Here is a 22,188-nt window from a genome sequence, read left to right as displayed (position 1 = left end):
GTTGGGTAACTAAATCCACCCTTGTGGGCTTGGGAAATAAAGGTCTATATCTAATCAAAGTGCCTACTGGGGATTTCATTTGAGTAAATAGTACTTTGCAATATCATTGCGAGTGCCCGACCTCGTGGCCTCAAATATATAAACTCAATTTTATGCAATAAAAATAGGGCCTTTTTAGATAAGCCCGACTGCTCTGTGCCAAGCAACCAGAGGGTGAGCACAGGTTATATTTTAGTGTGCATCTACCTTACCCTGACTAGAGTGATGGTCCCTGCTTGTCAGCGGGCTTACTCTGACAACCAAAATCCCATTTATAATACTGTATCATTGCCTTAGATGTAAAATGTAACTGTGTTATGCTACTGCATGCATGTGCTTAAATTTAGAAAAATAATAAATCTCTAATATGAAAAAAAGAGAATACTGAACACTATGTTTATGGCGTGTGCCTTGATACTGAATGCAATCTCTGTCAGGGTCTTACAAAGACAATGGTTTTCACTTATATTTACCGGCTGCTGTAGAACCTCTCCAAACCTCTGTCTTATGGCATTCCTTGTGATATCTAATTTATTGTTGCCATATGACTTTCGTCGTCAGCTGTAATTTAGTGTTAGCATTCAGGAGCTCTACACAACTCTGGGTTGAGATGATCTAATTACAGTGCAGAGCAGGAAACCTAAGTGTATTGTTAGACTATTAGTTTGCTGCTTGAAGTTTTTCCCCCTCAATGCCTCTTCTTTTCTTCCCGTTTTTCACGTAGCAATATATAGTCTTTGTAGTGCTTTTGAGAAATTTGAAATCCCTCTTTATAATACTATTGCTGACTTTGAATAAGTTTCTTCTTTGAATGTTATCAGCATGTTCGAGGGGTCAGGCAGAGGCAAGATGGCGGCCGCGTGAAGTGGCTGGGAGTAGCAGGTCGCAAGAGAGAGATGCCGTTAGTGCTGGAGAGGGAGCTGTAAGCCGAAAGGGTTTTGGGAAGCTGGCAGCTGATTGCATGGCATGGCACAGGACACAATCTTTACCGGAATAATGGAATAATGCTTCTTGTACCTACCGGTTCCAGAGCTCCTCTCCTGTGGACGCTAGCCGCTGCTGCGGTTCGCGCGTCTCGCCGCTGGTGCTCAGCTGCAGCTTGGGGGAGGAGGCTGTGCAGCGGAGCGGAACTCCGCGCAAGTTCGGTCTTCGGAGGTAAGGAGCCGAGCAGGATCCAGGACTTGGGACCACGCCGTCTGTGCCCCGGTAGAAACCCCTCTAAGACTAGGAGAAGGGTTCGCACGACGAGACCGGACATTATGCCTCCGAAATCTGCTAAGGCAAGCCCGGCGACATTGAAAGAGAAAGGAGGGCTGGCAGGTGGATTGGGGCAGGAGGGATTAGCTCACCCTACCAGAACTCATGCTCCCCTTGCCCGAAAACAGCGGTTAATTGGTAAGACTCGTCAGGCTTCTTCTACCATGATAGCTGATATGTTTGTGAAATTAAGTAAGGAGAAGAGGGTGAATGGCGGTCTACAGTTGGAGCCCTCCGGTAAAATACAGGAGCCAGCTCCCACTAAAGTGAGTGTAGGAGGAGCACAGGCGGACAAGTCACAAGCCTTTGACAACCCTCTAGTTGAAGGAGGGCCGGCGTGCGGTGCCTTGAGCTGTGTACCTGCGGGCTCCCCCAGTATTATTAATATCTCAGAGGTATTGGCTTCCACAAAAGCGGATGATGTCGTTAATGCAGGTCTTCAAACCATCGGCAGCATTGGCCCCCCAGAATTTAGCGATGAACAACAGGGGGAGAAACATGACAAACATGCAGACTCTGAAGCCCTCGAGCCTGTTTCTAGGGAGGCCACCCTAGAAGTTGAAGTTGAGAGGTTGGGGCAGGGGCCAGTTGAAAAGGTTCCAAGCGAATGCTTCTTTTCGGTATCCGAAGATGCTGAATGGTCAGACGAGGAAGAAGATCAAAGCTCCTTACTAGAGGGTAGCACCCGGGGCACAGGAAGTGATCAAGAATCTGAGCTGCCTACTACCGCAGTGAGGCCCACGGCTGGTTCTAAAAGTTCCAAGAGCCAGGTCAATCAGGAGCTTAGATGGGAAGACTCGTCGGACAGGCCACTGCAGGGGAATCTCACCCCGGAGACATCTCAGGTGTCATTATTGGAAATAATTCATCAAGAAATTATAGCTCACCGCGAGGAGACCCGCCAGGATAGTAAGAAATCACAAGCAGCCATGAGAAAAATGCAGGGGGCCGTCAGGAAGTTATCTAAGGCATGCACAACATTGGGCGATAGAGTCTCCAATCTGGAAGAAAGGATTGTAGCCACAGAGGCTCAGGCCACCGAGGCAGTGGCCAAAGCCGATGCTCATAACTCACAGCTTTCAGACATACAGTGGAAACTCGAGGACATGGAGAACAGATTGAGGCGGAACAATCTCAGGGTCTTGGGGATCCCCAAAGGGTCCGAAGGCCCAGATATTAGAGCTTATGTTATTAAACTGTTTGGTCAAGCCTTTCCTGAGCTATCCAGCTGGAATTGGCCCTCTGAAATTCAGAGGGTTCATCGAACCCCGTTCAGAATGCGCAGAAATGCGAAAGAGGGTGACAAGCCTAGAGCTATCCTGATCTTTTTCGGCAACTTTGTTCTAAGACAACTTATTGCTGAGATGGCGAGGCCGGATATGAGGAGGTCTAGTGAAGGGGTGACTTTCTTCGTTCGCCCAGACTTTTGTCATGTCACGGTAGAAAGGAGATGGAGATTGCGGCAGCTCATCAAACCTTTTCAGGACAAAAATTTGCAAGCCTATCTGATTAATCCAGCCCAGTTGAAAGTTATTAATGAAGGGAAGATTAATTATTTCTCCTCTGAGATTAAGGCAAAGGAATTCCTCGATGCCTTGGGCTAACTGGGCTAATTGGGAGCACTGATTTAAGGGAAAAATAACTTGATCATTGTATTCGTCAGGCTTTGCAGATAAGCACAGGTTTTGGTCTGTTTCTTTCGCCCTCTCTTCTCTCATAATTTGAAGGCTCTAATGATTTGACGGGTTGCTGAGTTTTATTTGGCTTAATTTCTTTCTTTCTCTTGTGACCATGCTCGCATCACATGCTCAGACAAGTTCTGAGCGCCTCAATCGTGGGGAAGGTATGGGGGTGTAAGGGGTGTGGGGGGGTTTTGGAGGTGGGAGAGGGTTGGTGGGTGGGGGTCGGGGTTGGGGGAGTGGGGGGAAAAAACTAAAAGAGAGTTTATCTGGTGTGGTAGGGAGGTAGGTCAAACTGAAAGATGTCGATGTAGATGTAGTGAAGGTCATATGTGCTGGGGCTCTTGGTTCTTTTTCTTTGGTCCGCCGCACGAATTTGTGCCGAATTCAGTTGGATGCTTTGTGATAAAGAAGGTTTGGAATTATGAGAATGGTTAATATTAATATTTGTACTGTCAATGTTAATGGGCTGAACAATTGGAAAAAGCGTCAAAATTTGTCTCATTTTGCTACATTTAACAGGTTAGATATAATTTGTATACAAGAGACTCATTTACCTTGGGCCAGCCGCAATTTACTCTGTATGAAAGGGTTCGATATTATAGCCTGTACCACACAAACCTCCACCGTAAGGGGGGGTCGTAATCCTGGGTAGAACGTCTTTGGGGGGGGCGAAGAGGGTTAAATGCGACAGAATGGGTAGGTGGGTGATCGCAGAAATGAATTTTGGCTACACAATCTGTTCAATATATGGTTCAAACTGTGATGACCCTGACATATTTGATTTGCTGGAGGAAGAATTAGCGGACTGGCCAACCCCATTGATAGTATGTGGCGACCTAAACATCTCTATGGATAGGCATAATTCACAGAAATATTCTGGGCGGAAGCCAAGGGTCTTTCGGGCTCTTTCCTCTTTTATTAGATCCCATGGGTTGGAGGATGTTTGGGGATTTATGAAATCACAGAACCCGGGCTACACTTATTTTTCATACCCGTTTCAAAAGTACATTAGACTTGATTATTTTTTTACTTCTTCGTCAGAACTGAGTAAGGTTTGTATTAAGAAGCTTCCCAGAACAATATCCGATCATAATCCTCTAATCCTATCTTGTAGTGTAGATATGGTAGGGCGAATCCGCACCAATTGGACCTTCGAAAGAAGATTATTATCTGATTATAGATTTATAGATCATATTCTAAAATGGACCAAGGAGTTCTTCGATGCCAATCGATATAGCACCTCAAGGAATGTTGTGTGGGAAACTTTTAAGGCTGCTTTTAGAGGGGAATCAACTAGCTGCTCAGTGAATTTAAAGAAAGCAGATAAGCTGGAGCTGGATAGCTTAATGATGGATTTAGTTAAGGCAGAGGAGCTCCATGTTAGGGATATCGGCAATGGAATTGATGGTTCTGAAAGTCTAAAAAGTTTGGCCATTATTAAAGCCAATATACAGAGATTAGTTACACAGAAGGAGGTAGGCAAGTATCAGGCTTCTAAGGCCAAGCGTTATGAGACAGGCGAGCAAGCAGGTAGGATTCTTGCCCTACGCATAAGACAGGATAGAACGAGGAACGTTATTACAAGTATTCAAGAGGACGGTAAAAATTATTCAGAGTCACAAGACATCCTTAGAGTCTTTAAAAACTTTTATCAAAAATTGTATGATTGTGAGAATTTCCATATCGATCAGCAAGATCATCAAAGATGGGAGTTCGATAATGGTGGACGAGTTCTTGATGGACTACTCAGAGAAAAACTGGATAGAGATATCACTGAAAGTGAAATTAAGGATGCATTGCATGAGCTTGCTGCCGGGAAGGCTGCAGGCCCCGATGGAATTCCCTTAGAAGTCTATAAGAGCATCGAATCTGAGATTGTTCCTATTTTGTTGGATTTGTTTAATGGTATTCTGTGTACAGGCACTATCCCTGATTCGTGGAAAGAAACAAATGTAATCATTTTTCACAAAAAAGGCAAACCTAAAGAAAACCCAGGCTCGTATAGGCCTATATCACTTATTAATTCAGACACTAAACTGTATTCTAAAATCTGGGCCAAAAGGTTGGGGGGGTTATTGGCGCTCTTGTATCCCCCTGGCAGCATGGGTTTGTGCCTGGGCAGGGCACTACAGACCACATACGGAGAGCAATCGCTCTGTTTGACACTCATGCTGCCAGGGGGGGCGAGATGGCCATGATCCTCCTCGACGCAGAGAAGGCTTTTGACCGTGTAGCCTGGGACTATCTCTGGGGTATCCTCGAAGACAGGGGATTTGGTTCAATAGCAGTTAACGCTATTAGAGCCATGTATAAAGATCCGGTAGCCAGGGTATCAGTAATGGGTGAGAGTTCCGATAAAATTATGATTAGGAGAGGCACTCGTCAGGGCTGTCCCTGCTCCCCGATACTTTTTGCGCTATATATAGATCCTTTGATCCACAGAATCTTGAACTGTCCATCGATTAGCCCAGTGATTGTCAACGGGTATAGTAATAAGCTGCTGGCCTACGCCGATGATCTGGCGATTCTTACGACCCATCCACAGCAGGCGATGACGGCACTCGTAGAGTTGGCAAAAGAATTTGGTAGAAGATCCGGGTACCTGTTAAATGAGGGGAAGACTCAGATCATTGGCACTAAGAATATCATTAAGACAGATGATAGATATGTTGATTCTGCAGTTTATTTAGGGGTGAGGATTAACGCAGCAGTAGACAAGATCAATACAGAAAATTATTGTCCGCTTATAGGCTCGATAGAAGCGGAGTTAAAAAGACTAGACGTTTTACACCTATCCTTGGTTGGGAGAGTGAACGTTCTCAAAATGGCAATGTTTCCCAAGATTCTTTATTTGTTTCGTGCCATCCCCTTTCTGCTGGAGGAAAAATTATTGAAGAAGCTGGAATCAATCTTCAATAGGTTTATATGGCAATATGGGAAAACAAGACGATCTATGATGCTCATGTCACTCCCGTACGATAGAGGCGGAATGGCCCTCCCAAACCTTCGACTATACCATTACTCTTCCCAGTTAGCCCAAATGTCAATCTTATATCAATTAAATGATAATTTACCAGGGATTCAGGGAGACAGTCAGGACCCCCCAACTATTTTCGAGCTTCTATTGGGGAAGAAGGCTGCAGGGCTACTTTTGAGGGAAGTCGACCGCAGATATTATACAAAGGTTAGGCTCAAGATTGTGAGCGGGGTATGGAGGATGTGGAAAGCTATTCAAAAGCTGTTACAGATTCCCAAAATTAATACATATCTGTCTTTATGGAATTCTAATCTGTTTCCATATCTGGATACAGGTATGCACTGTCAATTTTGGAAAGAGCAGGGAATCTGGACCATCGGGGATGTGTGGGAAAGTGGAGCGGTTATTGGGTTTGAGGTAATTCAGCTCAATTACGGGGTACCACCAACTCACTGGCTTCTCTATAGTCAGCTATTTCAGTCGTTAAGGGCAATTAGACCGAGAATCACGGCAATAACACGCTGTCCGTTATTGGACTACTTAGGGAATGGGGGAAATAAAATTAAACATATCTATAATCATTTTATGGTAGGCATACAGGATGGTATGGAAAAAACCGAACATGCATTATCCATTAAGTTAGACGATCCGGATGTGGATCTTGACCTAGCTCTTATATTAAACAAAAAATTGCTACGTTCATCTAATTTAAGGGCACAGCATTTTAAAACATTGTTTAATTTGTACTTTACTCCAGATAAATTGTTTTCGTGGGGATTGGTGGAGAATGATAAGTGTCCTAGGTGTCAGACTGGCCCTGCAGATTTATTACACATGTTTTTTGAGTGCGATAAGTTATCCTTGATACTTAGAGAAATTTCAGATTTTCTGGCTGGATTGTTAAAATGCAGAATTGTTTTATCCTCTACACAGGTGGTGGTAGGTGTAGATAGCAAAGCTGAATTGTCTAACTCTGCTGAAGCATTGGTATTTGTCTCGGCTGCTGTGTTGCGCATCCTTATTCCAACAGGATGGAAAGATCCTTCCCCACCCACCTTTCAAATGTGGATTGCTAGGCTTCTTGCGATACATAATATTGAGTCTTGCCTATATGACCAAAAAGGGGAAAGGATAAGGGATATGGGTAGAAATATGTGGGCTCCTCTCGATAGTTGGAGAAGATCAAACTGATGATTCCTGCAGGGGTTATTTTCTGATCTTGTATTTTGTAATTTTTCTCATTCTGTCTGGTTGTAGAAGAATGTGTATATATTCTATTACTGGTTACTTGTATCGATTGATTGGATTACTGTGTACACCAGAAAAACTTTCAATAAAAAAAAAAAAAAAAAAAGAATGTTATCAGCATGTTCCATAATGACCTTTTGCTCCAGTCATGTTGTTTATAAACGTACATACTGTACATATTGAGGAGACAGTTAATAATGTGGCAGTGGGTGCTCATACCAACTTAATAAAGCGACTGGTTAGGTAAAAACCTTATTCGGGAGACTCACTACTCAATCTTTGGTAGTTATGACACAATACGCGATCAATGTCAGAGACATGCATGTATGTAAAAATCAAGCAGTACCAGCAATTTCAATGTAAAGAACACAAACATTTTTCGAAAAATAGACACAACTAACGTGCCTAACAAAAAAAAAAAGAATGTGTGTCCTCATGTAACGTAACTGGTGCTATGTAAAGCGCTCTGATACCTGATTGGATTCGGGTCAAGTTCGCGCTATATAAAACTGCAAAAAAAAAAAAAAAAGTAAAACCCTAACCAATTATCACTGCTTGCGTTAACTGGGCATAGGTGTGATTTCAGGCAGACTGGGATGGAGAGAGGTCGGATGCACCAAGCAAACGATCCGCACAAAAATCTTTACCTTCGGACTTAGTATCGGAAATGGATGTTAAAATGTTCCAGCAAGGTAAGGTCCGAGGAGGAGGTCACTAAGGGTCCTGAGACGTAAGATGCGTAATCATCGAGCTCTCGCTGAATCAGTAAAAGCTCTGAGGAGGAAAGTTCTGGATTTTATAGTCACCAAGATTGTTGCCCGGTTCAAAAATATTTGCTACTTTAGCCCAAGGTTTTACCTACATCTAAGTCACTTGTTTAGAAGTCAGAATCCTCCAGCAGAGCAAGGCTTGAAGCTGTAGTGCTTCACACCTTTTACAGGAATACTTGATAACCTCAGTTGTTGTATACACAAGGGGACCCTCGTTCCTATGTTGAAAGGATCTATCGAAGAACTGTACCATAATAAAAACAATTGCTTGATATATTGTATACACAATATCAAAGAATTTTGTATTTTATTCACCTGAAGAATACTTCCTAAAAATAGATCTAGAGAAACCTGATTATACTCACATTGAAAAATATTCTTTCAACTACTGATCTATGAGTGTTAGATCTGACGCTTTGCCACCATTCTTGTCACACGAAGTTGGTCTTTCTTGTTTTCTAGTTTGTACATTGTATGAGTATATCTGAGGTATGAATGAATGATATGTTGAGGTGTGTTTGTCTCTGAATGAAGGGTGAGGGGTAGGCAGAAAAATATATATTTTTTTAAACTCAAATCAAATGTACATATTACTATGTAAATAATTCGAACAAACTGTCCAGAGTACAATTTTTGCTATAATAAATGAATGAACATCAAATAAAATGAAAAAGTTAATGTAGACTTATGATATATATTTTTCAGGAATCTCGATCCAAGCTTATGTTTGACTCTTCTGCTACTAGCGAGATTTTTCAGCTCCATTATAACTTAGGCAGGTGGCATTTCCCCCCTTCCCTGTGGGTGGTTCTCTTGAAAGCTGTAGTGAAACATGACTCCACATGGCTACGTACCAGTGGTGGCCGGCATAGTTTGTGGGTGGCAGGGCGGGTGCAGGCTCACGGTTGTGGTCACGAGAGGGAGTGGAGGGGAACTGTAATTTTGTTTTTAAAGAAACGCTTACCTTGCCGAGCCGGTCCCGCGTCTCTGCTCCTGCTCTCCGAGGCACAGGAAGCACAGAAAAGGTCCCCTTGACCAATCACAACACTGCAATGCAGCATTGTAGTTGGTTTTGAGCATCCTGGTTTGACGCTCAACCAGGGATTGGGGTCTGGGCTTGTTCTCCAGGCTGGCTGTAATGCAGCCTGCATGAAGAACAGGGAAAGTGCACATAACTGGTTTGGGCGGGCCAAGATGGCACACCAAACAGTCATTGCGCACTTAGTAGTGGGCCAACCACTCCTACCCTGCCCTGTTTCGAGAGCTGCGCAGCGCAGCCCTGCCCACCCGCCTGCCTGCAAAGCAATGGGAAATATAAAATTATAATAACTCATAGTTATTATCATTTCATGTTTCCTTTGCAGTGCACTGCTTAAAAGCAGTGGGGCGACGCTCCTCCACAGGAACCGCTCCTGCTAGATACCCTGACTGTGAGGTCCTTCTGCACCTGCGTTTAGTGTGGCAAAAAGCACAGAGTGGGACAAACCTGGATTTCCTGCCCACCTTGGATGCAACTATCATGGGCAAGCCTCAGCACTCTGTCCTGGTCCCCTGAAGGTTACTTTTCTCCAACTCCTGGGGAAGTTTGTTCTGTTTAGTCCAGCAGCCCCTATCTCCTCAGTGCAGGCTTGTTGGTACCCAGTATCTTTCTCTCCAGCAAGGTCTCCTGTTGAGCCCAGTGTTCTGAGGTCAGCTTGGCCCTTCTGCTTACTCAGGCAAACAGGAGAGTAGTTCCAGTCCCTGGATGCCAACAGGATTTAGGCATATTTGATCCCTGGAGTCCTTAGGTGAGTCCTCTTCTTTCAGCAAAATACAAGTGATTTCTTCCAGCAGGCCCTTCTTCTTCAGGTGAAATCTTCCCAGGTCCAGGAATATTTTGAGGAAGCGGTGATTGAGGTACCAGATTTATCCCGTGCACTAGCCAGTGATTGCAGAAGTTCTACCACCAAATCCCAATTCTCATCTCACAGTCCCTCTCCTTCTTTTGCAACAATGTTCTTTACTGCTTTACTGTAAAATTACCCAGAGGTCCCTGTTTCAATAAAGCAAAGCCCAGATGTCATCAGGTAGGCTTGTGTTCAACTCCTTAACCACTCCTCCACTATTTAGATGTGATCTTCTCACATCGGACAGAGGGAAAAACAGTTCTCTACACGACTGCGACAGTAGCTTGGCTGTCTGGGAGGGTCCTGGGAGTAAACAGGAGAAGCTACTGTGGCATTTCCAAGAGATAGTGCTAAAAGTGCCCATTGATCTTCTAACTGTTCCTGTCCACTCCCAGATAGCTAATTCCTTCAATGTGGTCAGCAGTTAACACTCATCACCATTACAGTTGATTTTACAACTTAAGTAAGATATACGTTTGAAGCATTTTTCAATCATTTTATCTAGTGGAGATAAAAAATAAAGATTCTAATCCCATCTATGCCTGTTTCGGCTAAGGTCTGGCAAAGCCTACACAGTTGAATATCTTTTGGCTTTTATTTCACTATGAGAGCACTGCATCTAAACTGCAGCCTGGCCAGAGTGCAGTGGTGCATAGGGCAGACATATACCTTTGTCATATGCATGAGTAGTTTAAATACAAACTGCAGTCCACATATGAAAGTTAATCTTTCATGTGATGTCTGCATTTTAGGCCCTATTTACAATGGACTTATAGGTAAGTTAAATACACTAGAGAGTTCCAATGTACAGAACATATTTTTAGGGGGAAGGACTGGCACGCTACTGTAATTTACCAGTGGTAAATCGTTCAGAGTCCTAAAGCCATCAAAATCACAGAGACAACAAGCATTGGCATAGCCAATAGGTCTCGCCTTTGAGACCTTATAAGTGTTCAGCCATGCAACAGTTGATGTTGCTGCACCAAGGATATTGTGCTGCATAACTAAATACTTATAAGGTCCCAAAAGCGAGACCTATTGGCTATCTCAATGCTTGTCTTTTTTACTCTGGGCCAAACTCTGATGGTAGAAAAGCCCTGTTCTACAATGGATGGTGGTGCGAAGTGCCCTTCGCATAGTGCCATGATTTTAGCCCATTGCGCTTCATCATCCACCGCTCAATGAGCTATAATATAGCTTTTTTTTCTGGGTGTGGCCTGGGGACTCCAGATGTGCATAGGGGGTATCTGGAATGTTTGGCTTGCAGGGTGCCCAGCATGGTGGTAAGTTGGTGTATTGACTGGGGCTAGTGGATGGTGTAAGCGTCGTTTCTGCACTGTGTTGGGTTGATGTGAAAAGTCTGTGTAACATGTCCTCTTGTTGCTGGGTGTGGGTGCATGACGTCCCATGAGACACAGTGTAGGACATGAAGTGTGTGAAGAAACATGATGTGACTGTGGAGGAGGGAGCGGGAGAGGCAGCAAACAGTGGAAGAGGCAGAGTAATTGAAGGCAGCGAAGAATGGGGGAAAAGAAACAACAAGGGGGAAAGGAAATGAAAAGGTGTCCATGGGTGGCAAGAGAGTGGAGGGGCTGAGCGGGGGAGAGGTGGGGGAGCGGGCAGGTTAAGAGACAGTTGAGCGAAAAGAAAGACCGATCGAAAGGTGGACAGAGAGGAGTGAAGGGAAGTAGTTCCCGACAGAGGGAAGAGAAGGAAGAACATGAAATGAAGCACTGCCGGAGAGGGAGTCCAATAACTGCCCTTAGTGGGTTGCACCTGACCAGGATGCGGCCATGGGCCATGGGCCACGGTGGGGGATGGGGGTGGGGGACTAGCTGAAACGTCTTGGACCATAAGCCCGCGCACAGGACTCAAGATATCACGTGAGGTAGGAGCAGTTTGTCCACTCCTCGCAGGCCCCGCCCCCACCCGCACCTGGTCGAGGGGGTCAGGTTGGATACGTGCGGGTCACTTTGCTGCCAGGAATCCAGGGGGGGAGGGGACAGGGGCAGCAGAGGTAGGGATGGGGGAGGGGGTGACACGAGGAATGACATCAAAGTGTTTCCAGCACACAGATTCAATAACGGCGGGGTCCTGCCCCCTCCCTGGCCCTCCGGTGCAGACCGCTCACTGTATGTCAGGCCGGCATGGCCTGGGTGTCCGGCTCAGCCTCTCTTGTTTGTGGCGGTGCCGAGAGTCTTGTTAGGGCTGTGCAGACAGTGCTGTGCATGCAGCACACGAGCAGACATCAGTTATTCAATATTGCACTCACATTAGGTGGGAAATGCACACTTCTCTTACACTGCGCTGTTCAGGGAGCCCCCTGCTTCGAGGCGCTGGAAGAAGCTGCCAGATCCCAGTCGCACACGGTCTGTTCTTCAGACGGCTAAACACAAGCACAATGACGCCTTTTAAATATGCTGTCCACTCCAAACGTGGTATTCGGTATAGACAAAACAGTTTGAAGGATGTTTACCACACACGGACATTGTGTGCTGTGTCTAGAACTGGTCAGTGTGGCTTACTGAAATGTATGTGGAGTACTATCTAATACTACACAACCAGGGCTATCTAATACTTGATCAGGGGAGAGGGGAGAGCGGGCAGCTTAAGAGACAGTCGAGCGAAAAGAAAGACCGATCGAAAGATGGACAGATAGGAGTGAAGGGAAGTAGTACCCGAGAAAGGGAAGAGAAGGAAAAACATGAAATGAAGCACTGCCGGAGAGAGAGAAAAGGAGTGGAGGACGAAACTAGGCAACAAGCAGAGAGCTCGACAGAGAAGTGAGGAGAGAACCTACTCAAAAGAGAGACAAGTTTACCACACCCGTTGTGATCGTGGTGCAGTGCACACTTACTGCACGCTGAAGGGCTCGCAGCAGCAGGCGTTGCATACTTACCTCAGTCGTAGAAAGCACCATGTCTTAGTGGAGGCTTAGGACTGCTTCTGTGACTATGTAGTCGTAGGGCAGGAAACGGCTGCTTATGAAAGGTAGGCAGATGGAATAAAGGAAGTCGAGAGGCAAACGGAGAGCGTTAGACAGAAGGCGAGAGAAACAGGAGAAGAGGAAAGAGAAACATGAAGATTACTCGCACCGGAGGTCTCTGCATGGTCATCTGCTAGCCCGCGAGTGGTGCATGCGCGCATGCGCACTATAAGGACAAATAAAAGCGAAAGCACGTGACCCAGGATGAATGCAGCTGCCAGCCTGACCGCCGCTGTTCGCTCCCAAGAGCAAAAGGCCATGGGGGTAAACATTTTAAGAAGAGGTGGGACATGCCCCTGCCTTTGGCCAATTGCGTGCTTTCATTTTTGAAAGCCACACGCAAAGGCCAATAGAATATGTGGAAAATAAAAAGCCATACACACGAGTGTACCGAAAGTCTGGAGTGATTCCAAGAGGCCCTCTCCTAGGGCAGCGCATGCGCGCTGCGCTAGGCTCGACCTAAAAATGGGGGGAATAAAGAAAAAAATTGGTTCAGATTTCTGCACTCTGTCAAGTGGTAGAAGTAGGATGATTAGTCACTGCAGTGAATTGAGCTCAAATACATTTTTTAATAAAATCTAGAGTGGTTTAAGTCCAGTCTAAGCCCCTAAAGCCCATGCACCGTTTTAAAAGGTTGGCAGCATTCCAGCTGTTTGGCAGGAGTTGCAGTAATCAAGGAGAGTGAGTATTAATAGGGTTGCACATTTCAATGGTGTCTGTTAAGGCACTTACAGTTTATTTAGATAACTAGGTCCATTAACAATTCCTAGTCCAAAACAAAGATTATACAGACATAAATAGATCAAACTTAAAATCTGTACAGATACACATCTCGTTCTACAATTCAGTCAAATGCAATGTGAGTTAAAACAAGAGCGACATATGCAAGTTTAACTGGATTGGGATTAAAATCTGTACAAATGAGCAGCTGAACCAAACTGTACATGTGCAACTCTATACCGTTAAGCAGCATCTCGTTGTGCTTTCAGTCCATATTGTACAACATGAAAGTGAGTGACCTCTTATTATACTATATTTAAAGTGCAGTGAACTAGCACAGTGTTTCACCCACTTCTACGATCATAGCTGGACCAGACTGCACATGTGCAAATCGGTTAAGTTAAAAATAAATAACACGACATTAGAAATTAATTCAAGTGCAACACAACCTTAAAATATTAAAGTGCTAGTTGTGTATAAGAATACCGCAGCCTTTATTCCGAAAGCTAGTTCTGGGCTACAAATTTCAACTGTGGCAGGATATGTAAAGGTAAGGTTCATCTAGGTCAACTGGGTCCGAGGATAGGGCTCAAGTTGGGCCGAGCAAGATTGACTTCATTTGCATAATGGCTTGCCTTATTGTTCCTAAGGTTTTAGCAGATGACAACTGTTTAAGGACAGAGGACAATAGTTGAGCTACTTTCTGGTGACCACCATGCTCAAGCATATTCACCCCTGGCAGGCGGCACTCATTGTTCGGCTGAGTTCGCGTAGCAGCCTGCCCGTTTCCGAGAATGTTTTCCCAAACTGTGCTAGTTCCTTTGGAACCACTGTGGTATAGATGGGCGACAGAGCCTCCTTGCATGTTCTTGTACCATGCTGCACAAAGATTGGCCTTAGATACCTTTGCCTCTGCCTCTGTTGTATTAGGCTTGCACAATAGCATAGAATGTGGGCAACGATTTGGAGCGGTATTTGCACAGCCTACATTGCTCATGCCCCTGTGCAAAGTTTTTCCAGTATGCCCTGTATTCCTATATAGGCATTGTTAAAAGCCTAACTGCTAGGATATTCTTAAAAGCATATTTTCCAATAGCGGCTCTCAGGTGTTGTTGACAGAGAATGTAGAACAGAGTAGATTTGTGTCTGGCCTTTTTCTCAATACCCTTGAATGAGGACAGTCAGTTCCTTTTTGCCTTCCAGATCCAGAACTGTGCTTTGGCATGGTGCAGAGTCTGACAAGGGTTTTGCAGAAAGCCCTTCGATCTTTAATCAGGTTACTTAAAAAGAACCTTGAATCTTTGGTAATGCCCTGTAATTCTACCCTAGTCTAGTATATTGACGACTTGATGGCATAAGATATCCAAGAGGCCTGTAAACAAGATACTATTGCTTTACTGAACTACATGGCTAAAAATGGACATAAAGTGTCCCACAGTAAGCTAAAGTATAGAAAAAGAGAAGTTCGGTATTTAGGGCATCACATTGAGAAGGGAGCAATGAAGGTGCCACAAGAAAAGATTTCTGCTATTCTAAAAATGAATTTGCCCATGACAGAAAGAGAAGTCATGATGTTTCTGGAAATGGTGGGCTACTGTTGTCAGTGGATACCCAGCTTTTCCCTAGTGGCTAAGCCTCTACAAGGGTTGACGCACAAGGATGTGCCTGTACCACTACCATGAGATGACTGTTTGCTGTGTTCCTAGAGCAGAAAGTCAATAAAGCTTTTACGCTCTTTTGCAGTGAGAGGGAGGGCTGTGCTCTCTTAGTGGTAAGGCAAATGCATGGAGATGCTCAAAGAACTGTGGCTTATTGTTCTGCTACTCTTGATCCTGTAGCTGCAGTGCTGCCCGGTTGCCTTAAAGCTGTTGCAGCAGTAGTGTCAAAATTGAAAGGTGTGAGAGCATAGCCATGGGACACCCTCAACTGTCATGGTGCCTCCCTCCGTCAACATTTTGTAGCCATGTATCTGTACCCAGTACTTGACAAACAGCAGGTTGAACAAATATACACCGACCATACTTGCCGCAGAGAACATCACCCTTTGGAGGTGTGCTGCACTGAATCCTGATACTCTGTTGCTATTGCCCAAAACTGAATATGACTATGGAGAGGTTGAACATGACTATTTAGATGTCATCAAACTATGCACCAAGTCAAGACTAGATGTTCAGGATGAGCCTCTGGCAGAGTCGGAGTATATACTGTTTGTTGACAGCTCTTGTCTAAGATTTGATGAGGTAATTATGAGAGCTACGTATGCAGTCTGTACTGTGGAAGTATCCTGACTTTGAGGTGTAGCCTCTGCACCAGTGGCTGAACTGGCTGGTTTTACTAGAGCCTGCTGTGTTTCAGAACAACTGAGAGTGGCTATTCTCACTGATAAGCAATACGGCTTTGGTGTGGTCCATGACGTTGGACAGTTAAGGTCCTAGAGTGGATTTATGACATTAACAGGTCCCACGTTAGAAATGGGGAATATGTGATGAAATTGTTAAAAGCATTGTAATTGTCTAAAGAAATAGCTGTTGTAAAGGGTTTGACACACAGGAGCGGAAATTACTATGCGACCGTTGGCATTCATTATGCTGATGAGGTTGCAAAGTTTTGCACTCATGGGTCTCAAACATTTAATGGAGAATATGTAAATGAATCTGAAAATCGGACCAACTTAACCTTTTGTTGTCAGTGGCTGACAATTAGGAAGTAGCTACGATTTTGCAAGAGTAAGTACCAGAAGCAAAACAGCAGGGTTGGATCAGAGCTTGTTGTGTCGAGAGGTACGATGAAATATGAATGTCAACCGATGAAAAACCCTTGTTGACCAATTGCTTGCTGTTGTGTAACAGGCTGAGATATGTCCTTGTGACTGTGTGTATTTTCTCACGTTGGGCTGAGACTTACAAGACAAGGAGAAATGACAGTCTTAAATTACAGTCTTACGTTAGCCAGGTTTTTTGTTAAGGGAACTCATCCCTGGTTCGGGTTTCCATCTTTGCTGGAGTCAAACAAAGAAACTCATTTTAATAATGCGGTCCTAAAAATTATGTTTGTAGCATTGCAAGTGGAACAGAGACTGCACTGTAGCTATTGACCTGAGACTTCTGGCATTGTGAAGCAGGTCAACAGTGTGCTGAAATCACGGTTAGCCCTACGTTTAAATCTTTGAAGTGGCTGGATGCTTTGCCTTTGGTGCCGATGAATCTAAGCAGTATTTCTGATCGGATGACAGGAATGTCTCCCCATGAGATCATCATAGGTCAAGCCCTGAGATTGCCTGCAAATGTGCTTGTGAATATTAAGGATTATATGATTCTTGACTACTACAAAGGAGTGGCTGATATGGTGTATTCTGTGTCTTACCAGGTTGGAACTGCCACCGCTCTGCCACATCAAGAGAAGTATCATGACCTCAGTCCTGGTGACTGGGTTTTGGTGAAGAAACATGTCGAAAAAGGTGTCTGGAACCTGACTGGAGGGACATTATTGTGATCAACACTGCCATTATGTGTGGAGGGTTTTCCCAATTTGGTGCACGTCCAGAGAGTAGAGTGCCTCCTTAATGATGTGAGGGTGCCTCTTCCTGAAGAGCAGACTACAACTGTAGAGCACCAGAGAAAACAAGAGGGGGGTTCAGAGAATGAACAAGAGACTCAAGACTCGTTGGCAGTCCAAGAACCTGCAATAGTACACCTTTGGCCCATGAGGGGGTCTTGATGTGTCAGCATCTAGAGTAGAGACAGATTAACGATCCTGGCGAATTGCCAAATTGGGTGACCAGTCGAGTTGAAGATGGAGGGGATGTGAGACTGAGTCTGTCTGTTGAAAGCATACCACATGCTTTCACAGAAGAAACTGTAGCTAATGTTCTAAGTGGCAGTGAAGATGAACAGCCTGCACACAGGAGATCTAAAAGAGCCTTGCCGGAGAGATTGAATGCCTGAGTGGACTTATTTTGTGACTGTGTCAAGTGAACCTCCATGAACTCAAACCGACTGTAGAATACTGATATTGAACTCACCTTATCACTGATTAAACTGAGCTGAACAGTGTTTTACTGATACTTGTAATTAAACTTTGACATTTCATGAACTGTGTTTAAAGAATGAAGAAGCTTTTCTAGGCCTGAGGCTGCTAAAGGAGCATAAGGGTGTCATTCTGGAAGAAGACTGATTTTGATAACTTCACTACAATCAGACCTTTTTGAGTAGAAAATATTAGCAAAAAGAGTTTCTCTGTATGTTTCCACTTGTGCAATTGGCAAAACTGACTTCAATGATGAAAACAATTAACATATTTACAGTGAATCTTTGTGAGCCACTATATAAGCTAATTGTTTTCATCATTGAAGTCAGTTTTGCCAATTGCACAAGTGGAAACATACAGAGAAACTCTTTTTGCTACTATTTTCTACTCAAAAGGTCTGATTGTAGTGAAGTTATCAGAATCAGTAACCCAAATGAGTCTAGATTTATAGTAGCTGGCATATGAATAGCAGTTGTTATAGAGCTAATTATATTGCCTGTAGGATTAAATTCACCAACCTCTTGAAGTCCTATTGGATCTAAAGCTAGACCTGTCACTAGCACACTCGCTTCTGCTGTAGGGAACTTACATACTTTCAAGTATAATTTGCTGCACCCAGATGCTTCAAAAGTTTTTTTTCTTCCAATGCTTATTATAGGTTGCTTTATGAATATACTGACACAATGGATGCCGAAGATTGTTATGTTTGTACTCAGTTAACTGCTCTAGTAGCTAAGAGAATTGCGTATCATCATACCCCTCTTACTTATGGTAGTTCCTGTAGTATTTTGCCAAGACTTTTATATACACAAGGTCATTTTGAGTATTATTTTGCAAACCATAATTTAGTTTTCTCAAAAGTCCCCATGAAAAAGCATCTGAACCTACATCCAAATTCTAAAGAGATAGATACTGTTTGAAGTTTTTTTCAGCCTATAAAGAAGCTCGACACGGCTTATGTTCATAGACAGAACCTAACTTTTTCTCTGACTGATGTTGAGAAGAAATGTGTAGATGAGTTAGAGGGTAGAAGAAGGGGGATTGAGGAAAGGAAGAAAATGGGACAAGATATAGGGAAAGACAAGTGGGCTAAAGAAGAGCTCGAGCATAAGGAGTTAGGGGCACAACCCACATTGACCTTAAATAGGCAACATAAAGGCAAGCTGTTTATACATAGGGTTAAGAATGTAGTCCATAAAGGATTTATGGGAAGGAGTGATTGTGAGCACATTTTTGAAACTGGAGGAAATTTAGAGCAAATATTATGAGGAAAAGATCCTGTTGTTCCCGAAGTTCATTATGTATGCTGTGCGGAGAGCATGCTTATTTTTCAATGCCTAAAAATTGGTATGGCACTTGCTATTTGGCTATAATCCTATGGACGGCCAGGCGAGTCAACGTTGGTGTGAACGCAACAACGCCAAAGGCAGCTACACCTGCAAAGCCAGAGAGTCAGACATCCAAGAGGTTGACTTGGTCAAGATACGCAACCGATAAGTGGGTGCGAAGTTCCACCTCCCATTTGAAAGATACCCTCTGTGAGTGACTTGACAGAAAGGCATTATGATAACTTCCACGAGAAGTGGCCAAAAAGCCACCAGAAATGTTTTCGTTTTCTGGAAGTGGTATTCAGCCTCAGTCTGTGGGACTCAACAAGCTGCCAGAACATCACACGAGTGGCCAAGATATGGGTGAGTGGACTACCCAAAGTCACCAGAGATTCTGAATGTCAGGGAACTCCAACAGGAGCTCCCACAAAAGAGTATCAACGTGGGTTTTTGTATCGGGGTACATTTTGACCGAGAGTCCGGACCCCCTGTACCAGCTGAGTTAGAAATTCCGGAGGCCCAAGAAGCTAGAAGACTACGAGTGGGGGTAGCCCTAGCCTTGACATGGGACTCTGGTGAAGTTGTCAGAGACGTATGTTTGAATGTAAAGATGTTTTATTGAGATTGTATTTTGCTTAAGCACAAGACATTTTCAGAGGAATGTAGTGCGTCGTCAACCACACCCTGGCAACGCAATGCATACATGCACGCACTCATGCACATCCTGAGGCTGAACACAGCGCCAGGGGGTTAATAAAGGTTTTGAGCTAACATACATGTACATATGATAGCTCGAAGCGTATCATACCTCTTATTGCTGCGTTGCATCATTGCCTCTAACACGCCACTACAGTTTACACAGTGCTTTGTAAGGGTTAATGGTCTGAGTAATAGATTAGAAATGTCATAAAGCTTGAAAGGATTTATCAAACATTAGTGAAAATATGGGTCTGGAGAAAAAAAAAACACTCCATCAAACACTTTGAAAACGTGATTTCTTTAGGGTGGAACACCCCAAAAACGTTCAGATTCCAGCTAATTCCGTGTCTTGTGCCTCTGGTGGCACTGATGATTCTCGCGAGCAACAAGCAAAGAGCTTCTTCCCCAGGGTCTTTTGAGCATATCGAAAGTACATCAGGTGCCCCATGGCCACAAACGAGGCTGAAATGAGCACAAGCAGGCCAAAGGATTTAGGATTGGGCGCAATGATGACCATGACGAAGTGCAGCAGGACTAGGTGGTTATTCATGGAGCTCTGCACGCCATTAACAATGCCTCGCTCCGACTCGGCCACGTTTTCTTGCATCAGCTGGGTCACAGTTAGATCGAAAGACCAAAGACCTGTAATGAAAAGGATTTCCATTAAAGAAAAAGTGCCATTCTTTATCCAAAACCTATTTTTACTAGCCACCATAGTTTAATGAACGTGAATTTTTCACTTGTTTGGGAAAAGGTGACTTATGCATGTGTAAGAATTAACAATTCACAATTCAAACGTAAAAGATTTTTCTAGAACTGGAAATTTTGTAAGTGGAATTTCTTAATTTTTTTAAGTTACTAGAGCGCATTTGCTAAACCAACACATTGGAAACATGCATCAGGACACATTACATGGGTTCATACATTTTACTAGAAAGTCAGCAGCTTTAAAATGATAAGCTCAAAACGGGGTGTGACGGTAGACAAATGGACAAACAGGGACATCCTTGTCTCTAATATGCCTCTCAGTAGGTTCTTCTAGTGGAAATGAACCCAGCCAAATAGGCCCTCACTATATGCCCTGCAGTAATTGGTATGATATTTATAACATGCAATAAATTCTGCCTCTGCCGAGTTGAAATATATTAGATGTGATTACTACCGCACAATTATACGTTTTTCGGGGAATAACAAGCATATTTTGGTGCTTACCACACCAAAATCCATATGATACGATAGATACTTGGCAATTTTTCCTCAAATATTCATAACCAACTGATAAATATCTGCTGCAACAGGAGTTACCGCACATTTCCCAAGCAACCAGACTGCTCATAATGAGGTCCTTAGTAGTAGTAGTTAGTAGTCCTAGTATTAAGTTCTTGTGACAAGACATTGTAACAACTCGTTCATAGTCTACCAAAGAAAAACACACAAAGTTAAAACATTCATTTAGTAGTTGTATTTAATTGGCACGTCTGTAGGAAAGTGCCCCTTTTCGCATGGCTGCCTCCACTTTTTGCCAAACTGTTGATGTACTTTGACTGAGTGTGCCTGGGTTCCTGCCAACCAGGTACTAGGGCCTATGTTCTTTCACCAAATTGTACTGTTACAAAACCAAATTGGCAACTCTCTGGCCACATGTAAGTCCCTTGTAAAAGGTAACTTAGGTACCAAGGGCACTGTGACCAGGGAGGGCCTCTAAGGGCTGCAGCACTTATTGTGGTACCCTTAGAGGCCCTGTACCTTTACACACACACACACACACACACACAGCCAATGCAGGCTACATGTTTTGGTGCAGAACAATGTGAAGAGTCGACATGGCACATATCTCTGTGTGCCATGCCTACAACCCACTGCCCTGGCACAGGTAAGCCACCCCTCTAGCTGGGTGCACTAGACCAGTGTTGAGGGTACAGGTGCATGAGCCCTAAGCCAATTCTTAGGCCTTGTAATTGCAGTAATGCCATTATGAGTATATGGTACTGGGAGCAGGTCCGGCACTAGGCATGGGCAGTGTGGCCAGGGTCTCACATTCCACCAGCATGGAGCCCCGCACCAGTTTAACACACCACCAGCCCTCTTGTACTCTTGCCCATTCAATTGAAAGAAAGGCGTCTCTTTGCAACTGTCCCCATGGGAGGGAGGGGAGGTGGCCTTCCCAGGGCCTCCTAGGGATGGTGTCCCAGTTGCAAGGAGATGCATTTTGCAAGTTTGTCCTGCAATTAGGCCTCCTGCCCAGCTGCCCATTCAGAAACACTGTGGGACGCACATTGTCAGCACTTTAGCGCCACACAGGTTTAACTCTCAGCAATTCTTACACCTCCAGCCCGAAATGGGCTGTAAAAGAGGTGCTTGTAGGTGGCTGAGACGAGGAGCTGTGGCCCAGGAGGAGTCTGAACAATGCAGCTTCTGGAGCCCTGAACGTATGCAAAGTAGAGGGGCCTCGCACATTCCCTTTCGGCCCAGGGCCCCAAAAATCCTAGAAACAGCCCCGAACTGGGAGTTTATCATTACAAACTCCACAACACCATGATGGCTTTACTGAAAACTGGGAAGTGTGGTAT

General features: G+C 44.3%; 1 protein-coding gene across 1 annotated transcript in view; it reads right to left on the bottom strand.

The window, feature by feature from the left end:
* Positions 1-19,519: 19,519 nt before the first annotated feature.
* Positions 19,520-22,188, bottom strand: part of LOC146858041 (ferroportin-like) — a 59,645-nt gene continuing 56,976 nt past the window's right edge. The window contains exon 8 of the mRNA XM_085648821.1: positions 19,520-20,260. Coding sequence (XP_085504947.1) covers positions 19,944-20,260 — 317 coding nt within the window. The 3' untranslated portion in view covers positions 19,520-19,943. The remainder of the gene's footprint in view (positions 20,261-22,188) is intronic.

Source organism: Triturus cristatus, chromosome 3_2 (genome assembly GCF_964204655.1).
Source record: "Triturus cristatus chromosome 3_2, aTriCri1.1, whole genome shotgun sequence".
NCBI classification, from domain to species: domain Eukaryota; kingdom Metazoa; phylum Chordata; class Amphibia; order Caudata; family Salamandridae; genus Triturus; species Triturus cristatus.
This window is presented reverse-complemented; position numbering and strand designations above follow the sequence as displayed.